The 25,032-nt window shown below is 34.6% G+C and overlaps 2 protein-coding genes across 7 annotated transcripts; one reads left to right on the top strand and one right to left on the bottom strand.

The window, feature by feature from the left end:
• Nucleotides 1-302: 302 nt before the first annotated feature.
• LOC124422356 (proto-oncogene tyrosine-protein kinase ROS) lies at nt 303-23,279 on the bottom strand. 4 transcript variants are annotated; one of them, XM_046958726.1, is made up of 21 exons: nt 22,267-23,279; nt 16,060-16,119; nt 13,313-13,372; nt 13,042-13,132; nt 11,078-11,310; nt 10,875-10,985; nt 9,832-9,979; nt 9,236-9,741; nt 8,866-9,155; nt 8,392-8,748; nt 8,008-8,311; nt 7,613-7,936; nt 6,947-7,548; nt 6,208-6,855; nt 4,686-6,103; nt 4,173-4,601; nt 3,866-4,086; nt 3,303-3,776; nt 2,853-3,216; nt 2,233-2,286; nt 303-1,828 (listed from the first exon to the last, which is right to left on the bottom strand). In XM_046958726.1, exons 1-21 carry the CDS (start codon nt 22,417-22,419, stop codon nt 981-983), a joined length of 7,695 nt encoding a protein of 2,564 aa, XP_046814682.1. In that variant the 5' UTR covers nt 22,420-23,279; the 3' UTR covers nt 303-980. The 4 variants fall into 4 exon arrangements, with proteins under 4 accessions (XP_046814682.1, XP_046814663.1, XP_046814673.1 ...); XM_046958707.1 differs by having other exon boundaries at nt 10,746-10,985; nt 22,267-23,278; XM_046958717.1 differs by lacking the exon at nt 2,233-2,286 and having other exon boundaries at nt 10,746-10,985; nt 22,267-23,274.
• Nucleotides 11,318-13,035, top strand: LOC124422374 (cAMP-dependent protein kinase catalytic subunit beta-like). 3 transcript variants are annotated; one of them, XM_046958754.1, is made up of 2 exons: nt 11,318-12,599; nt 12,669-13,035. In XM_046958754.1, the coding sequence occupies exons 1-2, from the start codon at nt 11,798-11,800 to the stop codon at nt 12,893-12,895; spliced, it is 1,029 nt and encodes a 342-aa protein (XP_046814710.1). In that variant the 5' UTR covers nt 11,318-11,797; the 3' UTR covers nt 12,896-13,035. The 3 variants fall into 3 exon arrangements, with proteins under 3 accessions (XP_046814710.1, XP_046814719.1, XP_046814701.1); XM_046958763.1 differs by having other exon boundaries at nt 12,665-12,888; XM_046958745.1 differs by having other exon boundaries at nt 11,318-13,035.
• Nucleotides 23,280-25,032: the final 1,753 nt, after the last annotated feature.

A 25,032-nucleotide genomic window follows, 5' to 3' on the forward strand; every position in this document is an offset into this window, starting at 1 on the left:
AATAATAATAATAATAATAATAATAATAATAATAATAATAATAATAATAATAATAATAATAATAATAATAATAATAATAATAATAATAATAATAATAATAATAATAATAATAATAATAATAATAATAATAATAATAATAATAATAATAATAATAATAATAATAATAATAATAATAATAATAATAATAATAATAATAATAATAATAATAATAATAATAATAATAATAATAATAATAACAATAATAATAATAATAATAATAATAATAATAATAATAATAATAATAATAATAATAATAATAATAATAAAACCGAAGTCTTTTTATTTTACATTTTGTATTTGCGGCACTCGCGGAAGATGAAAAAAATGGCAGTGTACTGGCTAAAATTCACAACTCTTTTTACACTGTCAATTATGTACAATATTTATAATTTATGCGATTAAATTTAATCGTTTAATTTCCACATTTCTTTGCAGTAGACAAATTTACGCGACAATAAAGGAAAATACATATATATTCAATATACGTTTACTTCATATAATGTATCAACGATCGATAAAATAATAGTGCATGTATATGTATTTTATTGTACAAAGTTGTTTTTTTACTACTACGTATCGAATTACGGATCATATATATATATATATATATATATATATATATATATATATATATATATATAATATTATATGTATATATTGACGGATTATATATAAATTTAAGTTTAAATTTAAGATGGATTATATATAATTTATAATTCATTTTATAGCACTAAGCGCAAACAATAAGACGGAAAGGATGTGCAATAACATCAAAGGAAATTGCACTTTTTTCAATAAATCGGTCGAAGTCGAAGAAAGTTCGAACGTACAAAGTTGTTAGCGATTTTGTACGAATTTGATGCAGGTACACTTATAAAAGTTTGAATATAAGAGTTGTGAGTATATATTCGTATTTACAAAATACAATAGAAAGAATCATTTTAAGATCCGTTCACTTTAACAGTGTCCGTGTTAATGTTCGTATAAGTAACACTATTATTACCGTCCTCGATTATTGGAGTTTGTCTTAACAAATTTAATAATGCACTATTTATCACTAAAGGAATATTAGCTTTACCACTTTGTAAGGTGGATTGTGTCCTTAGTATTTTTGTTGAATTATTGTTTTTAATGCTATTATCACTGATGTCTCCATTTTCATCCGGTTTTGTAGCATTGCTCCTTGAAGAAACGTTTTGCAAATCGTTCGTAATCACATTCGAACGAATAGAAACCGATATATTCGTGTTTGAATTAATTACCATTTTATCCTTTCTTTCTAAACTCATTTCCGATTTTCTTCGTTCGATTGTGTTATTTCGCTTATACTTTTGTTGCTCGTTCATTAATGAATCTCCTGTAAAACTTGCTCTAATGTTGGAGTTTCTTAACTTGGACGTGTCTAATGTTTTACATCTATCAGTCATATTTGTTTTAAAAACCGCCTCTTTGCTAGGTTCGGAAGACGTTATCGATGATCTTCGATCCTTAATACCATTTTTTAAGAATTCCCTGGACTTTCGTGAATCTTCTAAATTTCTAACTTCCATCAATTCTTGGGAAATCTTATCTATGTTTATTAAGTTTGGATTCGAAATATGAATCGATCGTGGAACTTCATACTCAGTCACTCGATTTTCTCTAAGAACAACGTCGTCATTATCCGCTAATAATTCTAAATATTTTGGTACGTCATCCGACTGAGTTACAAGCGTTGCATTCTGTGAATTCTGAAGGAAAGGTTGCATGTCTCTACTTCCTTCCGAGCTACTCGATTTCCAAGAATTACCTAAATAAATATAATTTAATAATTAAATCGTTAAGATAAAAAAACTATCATACCAGAGCATGGTTCGAATCGCGATGATAAATGCAATATAAATTACAAAAGAGCATCCAAATATTGAGTTGAATTAACGAAAGCTATAATTAGAGACAGTTATAAGTTATAAAGTAAGCGGTAAACGCGATTTGTATGCAAGAGCCAAATGAGATTTGATTAAACGAACGGTGGATATCTTTTTCATACATTTGTGAATTGACAAAATGTAATTATGTATTTCAAAAAATCATGTAAAGTCGATTGAAAAGTTTCAGTTTATGTAAATATACAAATTCTTTTTTATTTCATTTATTTTTCTTTTTATTAAACAACGAAATAGACATGCTTTAATTGTACGTAGTGAAACCCACCTGGATTATTGCAATTTTGATTCTCGTCAGCGAAATAAGCCATGTTAGATACGCCTGCAAGCATCAAGTCATGCGATGATCAGTATATTTTCAAGCATTTTCGCGTCAGATACAGTTAATATATAACTCTTTCATATTGAGAGAGAGAGAGAGAGAGAAAGAGAGATATCTCAAATCTTTTTGCGATCTCTATTTGTAATCAATTCAATACCTTGTTAATAATTCACGCTCGCATGTACATAGATAAGAAATCATGCTATGATTTCATGTATCATACCTATGGCAAAATATTGCGATTCAAAGTTACGATTCGTTATATAAATAAATAAGCTTTCAAGCATATATTACATGTAAATAAGAGACGGTAGAAAATATTGTATATTCTTTTAAGTGAATTTCTGTAGTATCGAACGTGCAAAATACGTTTGGTATTGATCGTGCAATAATAGTAACGATAGTAGTGAAAAATCGAAAAAGATGTGATTTATTCGGCGAGTCGCGATTTCGAGTATATAATATAAACAGTTGACGATATTAGAATATGATAACATATGATAAATCGACGTTTGATGTTTAAGCACAATTTGTAAGCATATTTTATGAATGATTCTTTCACTCACCTCTTCGTACCAAATAGTGACCAGCGTGTACAGGACTTAACACTGCATCCTGTATGTTTTTTCGAAGATTGACGATATGTTCGAGACAAGTTTTAAAGCTCGGTCTACTATCGGCAACACTCCAGCAACATAACATCAAACGATGTAACGTCGGTGGACAATTTAAAGGTTTTGGTAATCTTCCACCTGCTCGTACGTGATGTAATACCTCTAGATTCGTTCTAGCTGGATAAGGTTGTTGTCCTAACGAAGTGATCTCCCACATTAATACACCAAATGCCCAAACATCGCTTTGAGATGTGAAGACCCCATCTACTAAGGATTCTGGGGCCATCCAGCGAACGGGAAGTAATCCTTCACCTTCCTACGAACATTTCAATGTTCACCATTTGATTTTTTATCTTGATAATATCTATATACTTGTAGATAAAATAAAAACACGTTACTTACTTTCCGATAATAATCGTTTTTGTAAATGTCTCTTGCTAGGCCAAAATCGCCAATCTTAACAACCCGATTCTCACGTTCTCTGGTCGATACCAAACAATTTCTACAAGCAAGATCTCTATGTACAAAGTGAAGTTCTTCGAGATATCGACAACCTCTAGCCACGTCTTCGCACATTGCTAGGAGGTCTTGTAAACGTAAGGCATAAGGGTCTGTGGGTTGTAAGGATCTGCTCGCTCTCAAGTAACTTAACAGATCACCGGCTTCCATCAGCTCTAACACTAACAATGGAGGGTCTATGTCTAAACAAATACCCAAAAGTCTTAGTACATGTTTATGTCGGAAGTGACTCATTAGTCGTGCTTCTTGTAAAAATTCACTCTTTTCTTGTGCCGTGGCACCTTTCCGAAGTGTCTTTATAGCAACAGGTGTTACAGTGTCAGGTCCATCCAATTCTTTAGCATTTCCTTGAAACACCTAAAAGTATGAGGGATAGATATTTCGATTGTACATATTCAGATAATTAAGATATATGTATATGTGTGTAAATCCTTATATTTATTAACCTCTCCAAATGCACCACTGCCTAAAAATTTAGCCAACGTTATTTGTTCTCGTTTTATTTTTGGTAGCATGGAATCATCTGGATCGTTTTGCATGGTGGACGCGTAAAGAGCATTTGGCTGAACAAAATTACTACGAGGTATTTCTCGTAACGTTGCTAATTCGACGTCCGATACTATAGGTGATAAAACCACTTTTTTATCATCCTTGCGTTGTCTGTAGACTGTTAAAAGAATATTGAATTTTAAAATACAATTTCGTACATCCTAATTAAAGGTTTAATTTTAAATAAATTGAAAGTCAACTTACGACATAGAAAGTAGCAAAAACAAACCAGGCCGAAAGCAATGACCGGTACAGTTAAACCTAAAATTAATCCTAATTGTTGCTGAGTCGCTAGGAACCCACTGACTGCAGAGTCGGTCAAATCGATAACGTTGCTTGACCTGCTCCAAGCACCAAATCCGTAAGCGTTTCGAGCTCTCACACGAAATCTGTACCTTCGATCCATGTCTCCCTTGATAATCCAGTAATTATCCGTTCCGTTATAACACAAAGTCCAACTTTCACCGTTACTCGTCGCTGCTTCATCTCGTTGTCCTTCGTCAATCATTTTAGCTTCTAGACGGTACAATGTAATTTGAGAACCGTGAGCTTGTGCAGCGTCCCAGTTTAATTGGTATACGGAATTGCGTAATTTAATTACGGTCGGTGTACCGGGTGCACTCGGTACATCTCCTGGAATCGTTGGAATAGTTAAATAGTAGTATCTATTTATTCAAATATCAAATATGATACTTATTAATTAACAGCGTTACATACCAAGAGTTTGATAGGTGAATCTTCCATCCGGTGACCATATAAAATCCTGATCATAATTAGGATATCGGAGTAACAAGCGAAACTTATAAAGAGTACGGGGTTGTAGATTTCGCAGTCGATAAATGACTTTTTCTGAATCGATTTCGGATTCATTCGCAACGCGCCATTCTTCTAAGGCAACGTCTTTATATTCTAAGACGTAGCTAATTGTTAGACTTACCGTGGGTACCCAGGAGATATTTAAACCGTTTATACTGGCTGTGATCAAAGTTAAATTATTTGGCTCCGGATACATACTGATCATTTGTTTTTCGCTCTCGCTAAAAACTTCGTTAAAATGTGCTGGACAAGCACGAACAGATATAAAATACACTTGCCCCGGTAACAATGGCTGTAACATCGCGACGAATTTACCATTTTTTATTTGTTCTGTATCCTTCACTAGCTGCTCGCCCTTCTGTCGAACACCATTTATCAAACTATCTGATCTCCAATGAATTTCGTAACTCACTGCAGGAGAATTGAATATTTTTGGTGGCATCCAATAGACGGCAGCCAAAGTAGGTGTAAGAACTTGAATGGATACGTTTTCTGGCGCACTGGGAGCTCCAGCATCTGTTGTCAGTATGATACCTGAACTAAACTCCAAATTTGCCCAATCCGATTTGATGTAGATATTAGCTAAGCTCAATTTTATCAAATATCGCGTAAAAGGTTTTAAGTTTTCTATCGCATATTCTCTTTCATAAGTTTGATATCGTTTACATTTTTCCTTGCTATCAGAACTCTCACGACAATTTTCTGAACTATTCTCTGCACATTCATAAATGTCCATGAGATATAAAGTTCTTGGTAAGTTGTAAGCTTTGCAGCCATTGTGAGGAAGAGGTTGTGGTAATTTAACGGTGATGCTATCAGCTGTTTTCTTTACTTCCTCTATATCATACAACATTCTGCGTGGTGTTAAACAGTCTGCGCTTGGATAAGGTTGCAAAGATTTACCCAGAGCTTTGATACTTCGTATGTGTGGAGTATGAAAATCTATTATTTTTTCTTTCTCTAAGTATCTTTTGTTAACGAGATAAAGTTTCATCTCCGCATTCGTCCAATAAATGTTTATTTTGTCTACCGTTAAGGAAGCAAACGTTAAACCCTTATCCAAGCCTGGATCTATTATCATTTTGCAAATGCATCCATTAATATCGGCGATGTATAAATGCCCTTCAAGTGATACCCAATACAGAACTGGATTTTCTGTTTCGGTACTATCTATCGTCATTACTGGCGAGACAGACGGTCGATACGGACAAGAACAATCTCCCATTCGATTAAAAAACGGTTGAATATTTTCTCCGTAGAGATCTGATTGCATTATTACCCCACGGTCGTTTTTTGTCGATTCTATCCAATATAAAGATCTAAAAATAAGTTTGATTATATTTATATAGATATATTTCTGTATATACAATATTTTAACATTCATATCAAGTAATATTATTATATTAATTTATTGTAGTCTTACCCCACGGATGGTAATATATCCAATTTCACGATACGTCCGTTTCTAGTTATTATTGGTTGAAACGTTACAATTTTGTCTTGTAACATTGATAAATCTAATTTTAGGATACGACTTTCGCTTTCCTTGTCATTCGATTCGCTCCAATACAAATATTTTGCAATCCAATCTACGCACAAACTGTAGGCAGTATTATTAAGGGTGAAGATTTTTGTGACATGAATTCCTGTTGAATCAGACAAGATTAATTCTTGTATTTTATTGATCCAAAAAATGTTATTCTCTGCAGCGGAAAAAGCTATTTCAACGGCTACGTGCCGCGTAATAGTATAATTATTCATTTTTTCGTCCAGATCGATTACATTTACAGCTTCAGTCGTTGCGAGTAACAATCGTGGTATAGGATTTTCATAAACTGTTGATACGCCAATTACGTCGGTGTAAGGGCCAGGTCCGATCATCGTTCTGGCACGAACTTGAAAGTAATAAGTTACGTTTGGCGATAAATTGTAAACTTTATATTCTAGTATATTAGAAGGTACGTTAGATTCGTCACAAACGTGTATGTCAGTATGATTTGCTATCTCGTTGAACCAACATTGAATAGTGTAGCCTAGTATCACTCCATTTTTAAATTTTGGCCGATTCCATCTATAACAAATGAAAGATGAGAACTTGTTAAAAAAATAAATACAAGTGATATATAGGCACTGTAATATATATTGTTTGCGATTATTTTTACCTAAATATTACAATAGTTTCCATTTTTTCGTTAAGCGGTACTCTATGATTTTCTACGAACAGTCTAGGATTTGTAGGCTCGGACGGAAAGCTTTCCGGCGATCTCAATACTTTTCTAGAATGATGTGCAGTTTCCCAATACGTAAAAGCTTTAACCGTGACTTCCAATAAAGAATATGGTTCTATACGTTCTGAATTATTATAAGACATAGAAGTTTCGCTGGTTATCTCGGGATTGGAATTGGTATTAATATGATCAAGAAATTTAACTTCATAGAAGACCGTTCCATAGTTGATATTATCTACTGGGTCCCAAGATACATTGAACTTTCCTGAGATACCTTCGACTCTGATACTATTGAAATCAACGGCATTTGGTAAAACGACAACGCTTTCGGATGTCAGGTTTCTTGGATAACCGTGAAGAGCTGGGTCCATGACAGCAACCATTCGCAAACCCGATAACGTGATACCATTAATAATCGCCGTGTTCTGTCCGAATAGATCACCGATAACAGCGTTTCTATCATCTTGAAGCCATAATAGGTGTTCCGAAAAATAACATAGAGGTCCTTGAATATTTGGGTGTTGTAAAGCTGACACCTGTTAAATGAAAATGAATTAAAAATAATGAATGTATTGGATTTTAACTTTTAATTAGGCTTACCTTTTCCGGTATGATTTTTTGATCCATTGGTATTCTTTCAGAAGTAGGTGCACGGTAAACAATAGATCCACTTTCGTAGCTCCGGACAATCCAATATAAATAACGATGTTCGCTATCCAACGTTAGACCCATCACTTGCTTCCCATTGAATATCTCATCAGAGTGATAATACCTTCTGTCCTGTCCATTTAAGCGTGCTACTTCTACCGCGTGACCAGTCGACCAATACAAGTAAGCTTCTAAAGAATCGATCAAAAGTTCTTTAACGATCGCTAAAATCGACATAGGTTCTTGTTGCGAACCATTCAAGTTTGCTCTTGTTATCTGTAAGATAATTCGTCTAATGAATTAGGTGAAATTATATTATTTGATTGTGGATTAAAAAAGATGGTTACAATTTGTTGTTTTGGATTAGCCCAATATAATTTTTTTGATATCCAATCTACCGCAACACTCCCAACGGAATGGATGTTTAACTTAGTTTTCACATGGGTTGTAAAGTTATACTGATATAGAACAGAATTATTTCCTACGATATATAGCATATCTTTGTACCAACTGACGTCTACTATGTGGTAAGCATTTTCGGAGTCTTTCAAACTCGTCTTGTAAATTAATGTATCGATGTTTTCTCCTGTGACGTCACTTTTTAAAAGACCTTCGTTCGCTGACCATAAGATAGATGCACGCGATCCATTCCTAATTGTATCAAAATAATATTTATCTACGAAAATTGAATAAAGCTCATTGTCAGCATACATAGAGATTGAGTATCTTACCTCAAGGTGCGTCCACGGAATTCAGTTGACCATGGACCTCTGCCAGCAGTTGTATAAGCAGCTGCCTTGATTGAATATTTTGATTTTTCTCGTAAATTATGTACCGTGTGCGAAGAACCAGCTATTTCTTTTTGACGAATCGTCTCCCCTGTTGATTCTTCTTTAATTTCCAATTCGTACGACCAATTTTGCCAAGCACCTTTACCCTGACCACCTAGTAAATGAGGTACTTGCCACGAGACCTTGGCTCTTTCAGCGCCTAAAACAGCTTGTACGCCTGTAGGTGGATTCACTGGAACTGGAACGGGTTGACTAGCGTCCATTAAAACGTTCACACTTACAAATGAACCATCCAATCTAAGGAGAAGATCATTATAGGGAAAATTGAGTGATTTTTAAAGATTTACGAATATTTTTTAATATCACATCACGCAGATTCCATATATATATATATGAATATTTTTTCTTTTGTACCTGTCGGGATATGCATTATGAAAGTATCTGTTCTTTCCGGAATGATACCCCTCGGTTAAGACCTCCTCTCCATTTGTCCAATAAAATAGACCATTAGCCATCGCCAAGGAGAGTACGTTCTTAAATTTAGGTTGTTGCGTGTTGGCACGCAAGTTTAGCACTTCCCGTCCGTCGAGTGATACGGACATCACCGTATTTTCTGTTTGATGGGGTACTAGTAGTCGAAAATTTGTGTGATCAACGGTAAATGCTCCTAAGTGCTCATCCTCTAGAATGAGATATGGCTGAACCTATGGAATGTATAGATTTTTTTTTACGTAAAAATTATTAAATTACAAAACGTTTCGATAAGCGACTTTCCCTCTTTTACCTCGTGTTTAACTCCATTACTTATATCAGCTAAATCCAATCTATACAATCCTCCTCTAGTTACCCAGAAAAGATAACCATTGTAAGGATCTACTTCGATGTGAGATGGTCGTGTCAAGAAACCGGCCATAGCTACGGTTAAACCTTTACCGTCTAAATTACATCTTGCTATTTGCCAAACGGTTGTAGAATGTTTCACTTCACCCAATACGTATAGCTGTAGATTTAACCAATCCACGGATAAACTCAATGGTTTAAAATTAGCTTCGCTCGGGCTAAGTATCGTTATTCTTTTTCTAAATTCTGGTGGTTCTAAGATCGATGTTCTGTATACGTATCCCGTAGAGTCCGAAACAAATAGTTGAGCAGAAGCAACATGAATAGCCACTCCACGAATAACGCTTGAGGTTCGATAAACTACACTAGGCTCGTCGAGCATATCGGCACCTTGTTTCATTACAACGTGTTCTCCACCGAGTATGAGAATTGGTTGTTCCGTGTCCTTCACTGAATTTTATACGAATTCCATTTTAAAAGATGTTTCTAGATGTTATATTTTCAAATCAATCCGATTAAAAGACATATATAAGTATGTACCTGTAGGTTCGGGGTTGGTAGATATATGAATTGTTGCCGGTGGTCCTTCCCCTACACTGTTTCGCATCGTAACACTTACAGAATAATTTTTATTCGGCTCAAGATTTTGAAACATATAATGATCCGTGTTTTCTGAAGCTGGTATGTCCTGTTGATATATTATAAAATAAATTTAACGGATTAAATATTTCGTAGGTACCGTGCAAGAATCCCGTTATGAGCCCAATTGTGTTAGAAAATACCCTGATGCGATCTGGGAAAAGACGCCATGCCAGAAACATGTATAGTATAGAAGTTTGGTCGAATAGATCAGAAAAAAATAACTATTAAGAAAGATATTAGTAATGACTAGTTCATAATGGTCATTTTAATAGCGATAAGCAATACTTGAATGTTGTTAGAATGTAATGATTCAGTGTTAAATGTCTATCGTATTTTAACCATCATGGTCGATCGACTAATTGAACTGTACTTCGAACGGCGTATCTTTTCCCCGATGAATCATTTCGCTCGAGCAAATAGAATAGTATAGTTGATTTTGTTGGAAAGGCATGCAAATGTTACGTGATGATTTTCTATTGCAAAAGGCACCCGTATGAACGAACAAAAATGAAACTCTGTCATGATAAAACACATCACACATATGAATCGGTAACGATGAAACGATATCAAGGTCAAAAGTGTATTGGCCTTAATACGGTTGATGAATCATATTACGACAGCGTAATATTAATTTTAAAATGATGTATTAAATACGATTTACAAGATGAAGATGAAGCGGTGAAAGAGATATACAAGAGAATATTTATAATATATTGACATATATAGAAAAGATAAAAAAGAGATAGAATATAAGTGAACGGGAAAGAAACGGCTCCAACGAGTTACTTTTCGAGTTCTGGCGTGGCGTGTACCTTAAGCTGGGAGTGATCAGCCCCTTGCAGACGTAGGACATAAGACAAAAGTGGCCCATTTGGAAAAGGGCCTGGTTCCCAAGACACAGAGACACGGCAGCTGTCTACTGCCGCTGCTCTTACAATTACCGGTGCTGACGATGGCAAACCAGCAGCTAATGTTAATATCACCACACTCGGAGCGGAGACAATTGGTTCAGGATTATGCTGCGATGATTTTAAGAGCAATGCCACGCGAAACTGTCGACAAAGCAATTAGGAATTTTTTTGCAATTGTGATCTCGTTAACGAATTCATTATTTTGTTATTGAACGATTTTGAAGTTAACTCACCCTGTATTTTGTATAGGGTTGCAAATTCTCCACCAATATCTGATCGTCCTCCCCCCATGTTTGATTTCTGCAGTACTGCCAAGTTTCAACCAATTCTTCGTACCTCCATTGTACCAGATAAGATATTCCGCTACTACGTCGATTCATATTCATGCCCTTCCATTCCAATCTCAGCGAGGTCGCTGTCAAAGAGTCCGCCACCAGTGCGGGTGCGGCAGGCACTCCTATCTCCGCTAATTATTAACAAGAGAATACTCGTGTACGTATGAAAATGGTTACACTTTTCGCTGAAGCCTTTTTCAGTCTTGTTTCATTTGCTCAAATAAAATTTCATTCTAAAAATGAAACTTCGTCTTTGTTCATTTGAGTTGAGTTAGATTTTTCAAGCGGATGAATTTATCGGGCACGTTGTTACAAAACTCGATTATTTCGTTTTGTACTCATCCAATATTCGTCCATTATTAGACGCCCGCGCACATGTAGGCAGCAAACATGAAGAAAAGACCTTTCGTATTAAGAACTATTATGTAATACAATATTTGTTGGTCCTTATTTGTCTTGTCGTGAGACAAAGCAGCATCGATATCTTAGCTTTCTGCTGTTAAATGGTTTTCGTTTCGAGTTCAGACTGATAATCGTTCATAACAACGATCTCGAGTGTTCCGTCAAAAGTAAGACAATTTTCTATATAGCTATGTTCACGAAGTAAATCATTAGTGAATGTTTAATATTTCTTGGTGGAAGAATAAATTTAACACGAATGATAATATGGAAGGAAATCAAGCGCGTTTGGAGAAATTGAAAGAGTACAATAAAATATTGGCCGACTTGAAAATTGTTTTCTGGAAAAAATGGGAAGAGAAGAAGGAACAAAATGGGAAACTCGATGATTTTGAGCGGATTCGAACCATCGGTACCGGTGCTTTTGGACGTGTCATGTTAGTTAAACACAAAGTCACTTCTATTTTCTATGCCATGAAAATACTTCAGAAAGCTAGAATAGTGAAGATGAAGCAAGTCCAGCATACATATAATGAGAAGAAAATATTGCAATGCATTCAATTTCCTTTCCTCGTTTTTATGGAGTTTTTCTTCCAGGATAATACCTATCTTTACATGGTGTTGCCTTACGTTAGCGGTGGTGAAATGTTTACGCATCTTAGACGAATGGGAAAATTCGATGAATCCTTGGCACGATTTTACGCAGCCCAAGTTGCTCTGGCTTTGGAGTATCTTCATCAATGTAGCCTAGTATATCGTGATTTGAAGCCGGAAAATATATTGATCCAAAATACGGGTTATATTCGTGTCACCGATTTTGGCTTTTGTAAGATGATAGAAGGTAGAACATGGACGCTATGTGGTACACCGGATTACCTCGCACCAGAAGTGATCCTTTCAAAGGGTTACAGTCAAGCCGTCGATTGGTGGAGTTTCGGTGTGCTGTTATACGAAATGAATGCCGGGTATCCCCCTTTCTATGCAAACGAACCGATGAAGATTTACGAAAAGATTATCTCTGGTAAATATAAGTATGCTCAACACTTTAGTGAGGATCTGAGAGACATTGTAAAGAACATGCTGCAGGTAGACCTATCCAAAAGATATGGAAACTTAAAAAATGGAACGAAGGACATAAAGATGCATCGATGGTTTCAGACAATTGATTGGAATCAAATTTATTATCAGAAAATACAACCATCGTTCATACCAAAATGTGATCATCCTGGTGACACGAGTAATTTCAATGTTTACAACGAAGAGGCTATGAAGATCGACATCGTCGATCATTATGCTGAAGAATTCGCGAACTTTTGACAATCGTTAATTCTATATTTGGGTATTGATTGTTTTACAGTATTTATCTGTTACATTGATATACTTTTATGATTCTACGTAACCACGAAGATAAAAAAGAAAAACAAAGAAAAGAAATATAAGATTAGAATCATTCGTGAATTTACCTTTTAATTGTTGAAAATATCGATTCAGTGCATCGTGACAACCCAAAACGCAATACAATTCCTTCGGTGGTAGCAATTCTTGCGTTCCATTCTGCAATAACAAAGATTATACATACATATTTGTATTCAATAAAAGAATTTATGATCACGTTGTGTCTAATCAGTTTTATATCTACTATTGAAAAAACACAGGAAGATGGAACTCTTAGTCGGACTTAAGTAAACTTGATTGTTACCCGTTATTCCGATAAAACTGAGCAAATATACTAACGCAAACGGTTTGACAACTCATATCGAGCGCCTGCGCCCATGCCTCGCATCCTTTGGTACACTGTAACAAAAAACGACAAATATATTAATCGTGGGAAAGCTTTATTTAACACGTCCGCGTACCCTTTTCATTTTAATAATCGTACTTTGACCGTGAGAACAGTTGGAAATTGATATTATTCGAGCTTAATTTCACTCGTTATTTTTAAATGAGTATTTTGTCTTCTATTTTTTTTTTTTTATTTAAGTATGTATACTTTACTTTTGGATCGTATTTAAGATTGAAGATCCTTAGTATTAAAGATCTTTTTGATGATTTGAGATATCTATTCAAAAAGAGCCTTTAAATATTCGTGTCCTGCTGAACGGTAAATACTTATAGTCGGTAAGGGTATCACATAGGTCAGAACGTCTAAAAGTCTTGTACAAAGAAGAAAAGCGTCTTCCAGTGGTAGATAATGGTTATTATTAATAATCCACTTTGTATTTCTACTCATAAAAGAGAGCGAAAGAGAGAGACAGAGAGAGACAGAGAGAGAGAGAGAGAGAGAGAGAGTGAGAGAGAGAGAGAGACAGAGAGAGAGACAGAGAGAGAGAAAGAGAGAGAGAGAGAGAGAGAGAGAATTACTCTATCGACATTTGCTTGAGAAAATTTAATGTGATTCAATGTACATACGTATATATATAATATATAATGTATACATATATTATAAACTCCATATAAACGAACGAAAACACCGATCCGAAGTCAAAGTACGGACTGTTAGGGAACGACTCGAAGCGATATGACAGAGTACTTGCGTTGATTTTTAAGGAGATTATTTTAAGATCGTTTAATATAGAGATAAATGCCTATACATATACTATACGTAATATTTATGAACATTGTTCGTTATGTCTATCGGTGAAAGTAACATTAGCGTGATTTTCTATAAAATTTGGCTTTTCTTCGGTCGAACAAAAAATGAAAAAGAGAGGAAAAGAAAGAAACAAAAAGAAAAAGTAAATAAAAATGAAGGAAAAAATGTAGTTACGTTTACATCGACGACGCTTTTGACGATAATAGCATTTATGAAACTGTTGTGTAGTGATCGTGATAAGAGACTACCGCGCACCGGCTGGCTCGACGCAACAGCTACTAATTTCTCACTTCCTCATTAAATCCTCGACACATATTATTCCCCTGTCGAGAAGCCTCTTCGCTCGACTCCCGACAGATCGTAAATCATACGACGCACGGACGGGAGGTCGACTATTCGCTTGATTCTAGTTTTTCTTTTAAGTCTTTTTTAAGTAGGCGATCTACCCTTTTTTTTATCTCTCCGAAATAAATGGTTCTCTTAAATTTTTTAAATTTATTTTTTTATAACAAATATTTCTACCTGAATTTCTAGCTAAAATTTCGACAAAAAAATCAAGCTAATTTGTTAATATCTAACGAATTTAATTTTCGTTTCATTTGACGAGTGGATTTATTACGAGCTTCGTCTTCAGAGATTTTTTACCATGGAGATACGCGTTGTTGATTTTATTTCCTGTTTCCTGTCGTACTTTCCTTTCTGTCACCCTTACTTGAACGCATTATGATCTGTAACGTATTTATGTGGAATTTCATTCATAGCGATTTCATTCATAATTAAGGAACTTTATTTTGTACATACAATGCGTCCATACAATGTTTATATTTTTGAAATTTTGATACATTTCTTTCAGAAAGAAATGAAATCACTAAATCACGAGTATTTTTGTATTTTTTTTTTTTTTTTTATGAAAAACGTAAAGCGTAGAAAAGTCAAAACGATGGACCGGCTTAGCCCGTATCACTTTTTCTTGCCCGCAGCTTAACTTGAAAGTATAAGGAACCGTGTAAAATTGAATCGAATCGAGACGATGATTGATCGAGATAGGATAGAACGTAGTAAATTATGATGCTGTCTGACTATGAAAAATTTTACAAGAGAGTATGGAGAGAGCATGGCTGATACAGGAAAAAGATGTGATTATTTTTATTTCGTTGGACGATAATACTCGTAGGATAAAAAAAGGATATGAAGATATTAAGTAATAAAGAATATAAAGAGAAGGACAAACGGATACGGAGAAAAGCAAAGGGAATGAAGGAAGGGAGAAAAAATAAAAGAATCGGAAGGGCAGTCAGAACCGCAGGACAATTTGGCGGCATCCGCCATAGGCCACATTCGAACGCAATCCGATTTACGAAGTCGACGGCAGTGTTGTTCTTTCTCCCTCACGCATACACACACACACACACACATACACATTGTTGTATAAGCGTATTAGAAATGAGCGAACGAGAGGAAGAAGGAAAAAAAAGTTAGCGCATCTTTCTTTTTATTTGCCGTTTAGTAGCCCTACTCTAACGGTTACCGAAAGGGGTCTCAGTGATTACCAACGTTGTACGACGCAGCGGAAGTACTTCCATTTCAACGAGGGACCAATCAATCCCTCCATGTTTGCCTCCAACGTTCGCTCACATTAGGTATTTTCGTTCGGTCTTCACTCTGAACGTAGACATTTGTCTCGAATCGAATGAGAAAGGTATCAACGCCTGTATTACTTTGATTTTATTTTATCAAATGTTTTCTATCTTACCAATCGAACGCGTTTTAATTCCTTTGAGACAGTTTCAATGTATTTATTTTGTTAAAAGTATTTATTTCTAATTAATACTCGATCTGTGAACAAGCGATGGAAAAATTAAATAATTTTTTATTTTACGTTACCAACCTGTTCGATTTTACATCTCACGCCGCATCCCACTTCCGGGCTGCTGTCCTCCGTACGATTCTGCAAAAGAAAGTTAAATTTGTTATTTGATATCGTTACTCGATAGCGAAATGGCTTCTGTTCTCACACAGATTTCTTTTCGTTCTTTTATTTCTGATAGAAAGTAAATCGAATCGATCGTTACGTATATTGATCTCTATTACGATATGTGAACACGTCAAGATCCAAATTTCTCACGCAACTCACGATATTGGACTAACGTTTGTTGGACTACGATATACGCTCGGTTTCACACCCTTCAATGGCTTCTCGAGACAACCAGATGTATATTATTCTGTACATTATGTAAACAAATTTATACAGTTAAGTGACACGAGAACTTTCATTATAATAGAGATTATTTTTTCTCATTTACATAAAAAAAAATGTGAAATCAAATAATATCTACTTCTCTCTCTTACGACAAATTATTAATGATATTCTCAAGAAGATTAAAATTTAGTAAAATTTAGACAATCCAATTAAAAAAATGTGTTCCGAATAAAATAAGGGTAAAAACAATTAGAAAAATGAATGATCAAACAAGTGCCGACTCTTTCGAGAGAAGAGGAATTCACAATGAAACGTAAGGACAAATGCGAACAACTACATATCAAGAACAATTATATGACCAATTTTTTTCTCAATTCCTAATTCCCGCATCGTGCAAGGACACTTTCTTTTTCTTTTTCTTTCTTGGTCCCGTATCATAAATGGGACAGCTGCATACAAGTCCATGCATTCTGTCCTTCTCCGCCATTACATATGATCGTCCCTCCCTCTTCGAAGTAGTCACTCTTGAGAATGGACAGAAGCAGAGGATGATATGGAGAAAGAAGGAGAAGTGGATCGACGATACTAGTGTCTCGTGGTGGGAGAAAATCAGGCGGAGTTTGCTACCGAGGAAAGAATTGTTCAAAACGGTAAGCGAGCGAGCGAGCGAGCTAGCTAAAGAACTCGACAAAAATGGTAGAGGAAATTAGTCTCTATTTAAAACGCAAACGTATTCCCTTAAATTAGAAGGCGAACCCTTTAAAAGGGTCCGAGTGTCGACGGTTACATAGGCTAAACGGCGGACGTGCACCTGTTCGACGGAAGTATCTAACGAAGAACAGGTGCATCTGATAGAAAAAGAGGAGGGAGAGAGAGAGAGAGAGAGAGAGAGAGAGAGAGAGAGAGAGAGAGACAGACAGAGAGGGAGGGACAGAGACCTTGTAAAACATTTCGATATAATTATCTTACAATTCCTTTCGTAACATCCGCCTTGAATGCCTCTTATCCACATCTTCGAACCGATTCGAAGAAACGATTAGGGGATTATTGAGCGTTCTATGGGAATAATTTATTTGGATTAAACGATATTCAGAGTTCGTAATTGTAGTGATTGTTAATAACTCATGTCTCTAATGTATACGCTACCGAGAAACGTTGGTACTCGAAATATTCCGTGCATATTGCGAAAGATTAACCTACAGATTATGGAAATGTGCATTGAAATATATACCGACGACAACCTACGCTTTCGTCTCGACGTTTAGTAGACGTGTCTACGCATTATCGTTGATTTACACTTTGCAAAAATCTGCGAGGATGCCATATACTTTCTCTACTTTTTTTCTTCTATTTCTTTTTTTTTTGTCGTTGAAAAATAATTTTGACCATTAAAATTGTCATCGTTATTTTATAATAAGAATAGGAACGGGATAATGAGAATTGCGTCTCTAGATGGTAAATACATTATATTACATTATTATAATTCTTGAAGAAAGGAGGTAAAATTTTTGAACGTCGGTTACTCCGATTTGGATAGTACGGTGTCAGGTTTTTTTCAGACTTTCGGATGAGACCATATTTCTACACGAAACGGTGTAGGATATATACCGGATAGTGATCATCGGACTGGAACACATTGTAGCTACCCTTCCCGAGTTTTCAGGTTTGCCCGCAGGATTCACGTGAGAAATAATTATAGGAACATTCGAAAGTTCGAACGTTTTGTTCGATCCTTTCATTGGATTAATTTATGCTTTAGAAATAATCCATAATTAAATATTTCGTTATGTGCAACAATTCGATGAGATTAACTGGTTTGGATCGACTATCAGAATGCGATCCGTGTAAGAAAAAAAAGGAGAAGAAGAAAAGAATTGCGTGGAAGTTTTATTAATTATCGGAAGATTCATTGCGGTGAAAGAGGCTATCGGGCGTAAATAAGAACGATGTTTGAATAAATGATATCTACGTTAATTAGATTTCAATTATTCACGATGGTATTGTACATACATTGAATTTTCAGAAAATATTTTCAGTTAATGTGATACTACATCATAATAATTAAAACAAAGAAGAAGACCATAATTTATCCATCAAATCATTGAATAGTGTTATGCTGCAATAAGATAGATTAGGAGCCACTATAAAGTAACTTCTTAAATTTGAGGGAAAGTGCGACGACCCGTATAAGAGCCCGTCTAAACGCATTAATGTAAGTTAAGAGTAAATCTACGATCTGGTGTGTGGGACGATACTCCCCTTTCTTCTTCTATATAAGAGTTTCTATGTTTTTACCCCCTTCCCTCTCTCTTATTTTTCAATTTACATTCGAACTTTTGACTTCGATTTCAAAACACGTTCGTTTCTCTGATATGAAATAAAGATCTTTTGAAAGTAACGAACGATCGAGAGGCTCAATTCATGAGGATTATTAACGCGGATGGTCGTTCTACTTTTCGGAGGTGTGCAATTGGATGGCTTCAATCGTGCCGACGGAAGTCGTTAATGTCCTGCAAGTAGTGTATATGATGCAGGTGACGACCGAGTTTTATATCAAACGGGTATATTCGAAGAAATTTTATTTAAACTTCCTCGATGTTTTTATTTAAAATAATTGATAATGATGATAGTTAATTCGGTTTTTTTTATCAATGAACGAGATTAGATGATTCGCAACGTGTTTCAATTAAAACAGGAATTTCTTGTTCTATCAGTAATTTGGAAAATATTAATTTTATCAAATATGTGGAAATTTTTATCGAATAACGACGTATATATAAGAATTACGAACAGAAATTACAAACGTCAGAGGATATAAACGACAGGAAGTCCATTGTATAAAGTTATGCGTATTTATGATACTATATGCTTTATGCTTTTAGGATATATTTATTTGCACGACATTATTTTTATATAATTAATTGGCAACCACGAATTGATACATTTTGATACATTGATATTTTTTAAATACAAACCAATAATGAAATCATTACGATAATTAGAAAATTTATTTGACGTTATCTTGCATAGACATTCTGACAGCTAATTCGAATGTCAGATGCGAAAGAGGTTAATTGTAAGGAATTTTGCTCGACTAGTAGTCACCCTTCAACTATGTAACTTCTTTTTACAGCAATTAACAGAGTAGAATATCATATAAAATAAGAATAACGATCTAACATATGCATATGTACATTTTATAATAATGACTGAAATGTAGCTGACATATCGGCTGATATAAACTCGACAGAGGAAAATATTCGTTGCATAATGTTTCTAATGCACTTGCCAAGCGGCGCTAAGATAATAAAATAATGACGATAATTGCAATACTGCGCAGTAGAATAATATTGGCTTTATAAAGAGGGAGAACATTTACGTAAAAAGAAATTTTACGTAATGTTATAATACTACTCTATCATTTGAGTTAGTCAATGGATGATCAGTGTTAGAGTTAGGAAACAGTCAAGCTTTTCGAAGCCCAACCTGTTGCTCCTGTATGTTGTTGTCTCTACTGACATAGATTTATTTTCTATTGTTAGAGTATAGTTTAAACAACATTCTCAAATAAAATCCATGCATAAATATTTAAAGAAAATTTTCTATTCATATAACAAAATTCATTTGTTCATAAGAAAATTTTTTTATATATGAAGAAACGCGAACTATATCGTTTCACTATCTTGTAAGTGTCCCTATTTGAATCTTACTGATATACACTATGATATAAGAAAAGATAATTCGGTAAGTTCCAAATAACTGACGATGTTCATGTACTAAAAATCACGACCAGATGTGCGGATATAAAGAAAAGTTTGCTTCGTGACTTTATACTCTTTGGCTTCGACGAAGGTACAAGGCTGGCTTCCAAAATGGGTATCTTACCTAAATTTTGAATACTCGATTGCACAGTTCCCGACATCCTAATTAATTTCTAAGGTATCCTAAAGTTATCCGAAAGAAAACCGAACAATTAATCTTATATGTAACAATTTTACTGTACAGTGGAGTATCGTATTAATATCTATATATTTTTTTGTACAATTTTGTTGCGATGTTATTTAATTACATCTCAAAACTCATTATCAATATTTTTACTCTTTTGATTTATCCCTTTATCATTAATTTCGCTTTTGTTAGATGATCTCATAACATTGTAGAGATTTCTTTCATGATTCGAATATTATATGAGTACCATTAAATGGTTCGTTATAACATGTTACACATCGTTAAGATATACACGCGATCGCTGATACGGTTGTAATACAAAATGATTTAGAAAACGTATATATCAATGAATGCAATGAGTAAGAGGATCATTAATCGTGACAAATCCTCGCGCATCATTTAGCAAAAGTTTCATACTTCCAATAGGAATTCCAACTTTTACCGATCGTTATGCAATCATATAGAGAATTCTAAACACGACCTTTTCGGGTCACGATAACGAAGCGATAGATTATTTACATTCTCGATATACACATATACACTACTCCATTCTTATGGTTATTTTTTCTTCGACTCCATATGACACGTGATACTTGATGAATTTATTGCGCAAAAGTATGTTCCAAAAATATTATCGAGATCTACAGGTATATATGCGAGTGTATCTAATAGATCCACTACATCTTGTACTAATAAAGATCAACTTTTGTCGTACAGTAATCTTATAAATTAACATTACACTATTACTCTCCCGCCGTGACATTATCATTTATTCTCGAGCATTGATACAGCCTTTATCTCGTTCTTCGTCTATAATTAATTACCCTCTTATTGTCAGCATGCGTATTTCGTTGTTTTGTTACGTATATGCGTATGTGTGTGTGTGTGTGTTTACATCTTATTATATTAATTATATATATATATATAACACACACACATAGACATATACACTATTTATATATATCTCTCTTTTTTCTTTCCTTTTTTAGGATTGAAATAGAATATAAGATATGAAATAGAATAACGTGTGGACAGATAAGATCGATCGGAGAAAGAACGATTTATGGGACCGATAAGATATTAGGAGAACGTGATTTCGTTACTGTTGCATCGCCACGGTTTTGCTTTGGATATATTATTCCGGAGTTTGGAAGGAATAATAAGTTCTGATAGTGGTTATCGCAATGTCACGCTTTTTTTGTGAGTGAATTAATTCGACGGAATAAATTAACGATGAGATTGCGGTTGGAGGTGTATATATATATATATATATATATATATATGTACACATATACATATATAGATACTACATATCTCTTGTCTAAACATAGAACTCAATATGATGATTTGAAAATAAACGTATTTATATAGTATCATTGTGAGTAAATGTAACTAGTAAATGCATCGAGCAAAAAAAAAAGGAAAGGTTCGAATAATGTTAAATTCGATGGACGTTCGCCTTTCACCGAGGAACGTGCGCTGGTGGACCACAATGATGCGTCGTCGTGTAGTTAAGTTAATTAACGAATGGTACGCCGTAGGAATGAAGAGTAGAGTTAAATTGATACGTCCTTCGCTCGTCGCCATTTTTGCATTACGTTTTGCCAACGTTCGAAATATGTTCTTTTTCCCTTTATTTTTCGAAAGAAATTCTACTAAACGTTTTTCGATGAAAATATATATGTATATATGAGAACTTTGAACTTTTATTTCGAAGAAAAATCTGATAAAGAACACCATGGTATCGATGTTTTATGTGTTTTCGATGTCTAATTCGTTATAGTATTTTCGTGTTTGCTTAGTTATGAAGGATTTTCTAGATTTTTTATACTACATACAAGATGTTATCTCAAACATTCGTTGATAGATACGATTCTATATAGATTCTATATTGTTTTTGTAAAGAAAGGATTTGTGTTTTTAAATATATAACATCGGAATTCTTACTTGATTCAAGTCGAGATTGGGACACTTCGAGGAGCATTCTTCTTGGAGGCTTGCGGGAACGTTCCAATCTTCGGCATTGTCCGCCAGGAGCGTCGCAACGCTTCCGGCAAACGCCAGCAGCTTCATTAAAGTCCATAGTCCTCTTCCTAACATAATATATATATAGAGCCTGGAAAAATGCGCGCCAGTACGATCAAACTCTTACTCCTCGACTCTTCATCTTCGTTAGAAATTTTTGTGATTCACGCGCGCCAAACGATGAACCATTCGGTTGATCCATTAAAATTCTTCCGAAAACAAAATCCTTCGGATGTCAACTGATTGTCGAAGGAACATTTGTAACACTATGATATATACTTTTTGGATTTTCATCACCGATCACTCGAAACGAATCTTAATGTTTATAAATTTCACGGGCTGTCAGTTCGAATAAATTCATTTGTAGTATCTTCTCTAGACACCCTATCCCCTCCCTAAATGTTTTTGAATGAAATTACAATCGGCACCGTGTAGATGCAATTTCTACTATCCTTCTTCAATGAGAGCCAGTTTACAAGATGAATGAAGATATTAATGTCTAAATATAAATCATTGTTCACTGTAACATTCGGATAGTCTAATTCTCCGTTTCACTTTATATCAAGAACACCAGGATTCAGTATTTGATTTGTTTTTTAAAAACTTTTGTCACGGACGTTGACAAATAGTATGAATTAAATGATTGTCGAATTTACTGACGAATGATAAAAATATGATGTAGAAAGATGTTTACAAGCGGATGAATGATTAAAAAGAGAAAGACATAGAGAGGTAGAGGGACAGAGAGAGAGAGAGAGAGAGAGAGAGAGAGAAAGAGAGAGAGAGAGAGGGAGGAAGATAGAAAGAGAGAGGAGAAAGAGTTGGGCTAGAGATCGGGTCGCGTTTGTAGGACCTGACCGAGCGTTAATGCTCGGCGAGCATAAGAGCAACTGACTCCGAGTGGCCACTAGAGGAGCCAACGCTATCCCCCACTACCAGAACCTTTCCTGGATGCTTATCCATGGCGCTTCGCTTGACCGATTCCGTTTAGCGATGGTAGCTCCTAAATAGCAGATAGTAAGCTTTGCGATGGTGGTGGTGGTTACTCCGTTAGTTGTAACGTACGCGATGTACTTGTGCCTTAGCTTGTTTACTTGCGTGAGTGCACGCGCTGCTACAGTGAGATGAGCACGGCCAGAGTACCGAAGGATCTCGATGGATCTTTGTCCATCGAACGGCCTATTGCGATCTCTGTCTAACTCGATGGACTAAATTACGACATCTTCCTTCCTTTAGTGATCGTTCGCTTTATTACCATTAATATTTTATTTATTTCTTTTTATTATCTTATCTTCTTTCTTCTCTCTTTCTTTTTTTATATTTTGCAACATATATATATATATGTTGCAAAATTATACATGTATATATATATTTTTTTTATATTACATATATTAATATATATTTATTTTCTATGTCAAATAATTGATATTTTTATACCAATCTGTATATGTTTTGTGATAATTTGTTGAAATATTTTATTTTAAAATTGAGACAGACATTTGTTTGATATTAACATTTGTTATTAAGATAGAAATTATATATGTCTTCCGACTTCACGACATTTATATTATTTTGATGAGAATGATTTACTTATGACTTAATCCGTATGTTTATACTTTCTGATGGTTAACAAAGTAACAAGTATTCTTTTTCATAAGATTGTATCTATTAAGATGAAGAGTTTGTTCCATTGTATGGACTATCCTTGGCCTCCGAGGCACAACTTCGGTCCTTTGGCCTCAATGACCCTAAAGAAATCTATTATCTACCCCAAAGGAACGTATATAGTTCTTTTGAGAATGATGCATATCTATTAACTGGAAAGAAGACCGCTTGACTGGTACGGACGGAATGCTTCTCTTTTTTTATCTATTGTATATATCCATGTTGAAAATGAAACAAAAAAGAAAAGAGAAAGGGACAGAAAAAAAGGTTGGACAATATGACTTCATAATACTTATTTCTATTCATCTGAATCAATGTAGGAAATATATTTACCTTCTCTCAATTAATTTCAAAATCTTATGCGTCAATGCACATACTCAAAATTGATGACACAATTCTATTAGTCTCTTGCTAAATTGTATTAATTAAATATTTCTCAATTACTTTAAACACTCATATCGATGTTTCTTCAATTCCAAATATTATTAACTTCTTAATATCTATACATATATCGTAGTCAATTGTTGAACGAAGTTAGCCAAAATTTTATCATACATTATGTATTTACGCGTTGTGTGCAAAAGGAAAGTCCATTCAATTATTCGCAACTAATCTGATAATTTTTTTTATCAGATTTCACTCCTATTGGAGAACACCGTTGCGGATAAAGTAAATTTATACGAAAAAGATATAGTTGTCCCATAGTTTAAAAATAATTAAAGTATCATCACTTTAAAAAATGATCTCTTCCCGTTCGAATACGTCAACTGCCATGAATATTATGTTGATCGGGACAACGGCCGTTTATCTCGGTGAATGTGATCGGTTAGTAATACGTTGCCCGTTAGATTGATTCTCTCTACATTTTATTCTCTTTTCTTCTTTCGATTCGCGTGAATTACTGATCGCTCGTGCATATGTCAGTCTATCGTACGGATAGGAAAATATAATGGTCTTTGGTGTTTCTTATTATGTAGCTTTTCTTATGAAATGATATCGTGTACGATCTGAAAAACTTCGAAT

This window comes from Vespa crabro, chromosome 1, assembly GCF_910589235.1.
Source record: "Vespa crabro chromosome 1, iyVesCrab1.2, whole genome shotgun sequence".
In the NCBI taxonomy this organism is placed as follows: Eukaryota; Metazoa; Arthropoda; class Insecta; order Hymenoptera; family Vespidae; genus Vespa; species Vespa crabro.

Excerpts from the sequence above, each read along its gene's own strand:
- LOC124422356 (XM_046958707.1), bottom strand. The coding sequence starts at position 22,419 with ATGTTAGGAAGAGGACTATGGACTTTAATGAAGCTGCTGGCGTTTGCC. Across the intron at positions 10,986-11,077 it reads AACCCTATACAAAATACAGG|TTTCGCGTGGCATTGCTCTT; the intron begins GTGAGTTAACTT and ends CTTTGTCGACAG. Across the intron at positions 4,602-4,685 it reads ATTCACCTATCAAACTCTTG|GAGATGTACCGAGTGCACCC; the intron begins GTATGTAACGCT and ends CAACGATTCCAG.
- LOC124422374 (XM_046958745.1), top strand. The coding sequence starts at position 11,798 with ATGTTTAATATTTCTTGGTGGAAGAATAAATTTAACACGAATGATAAT.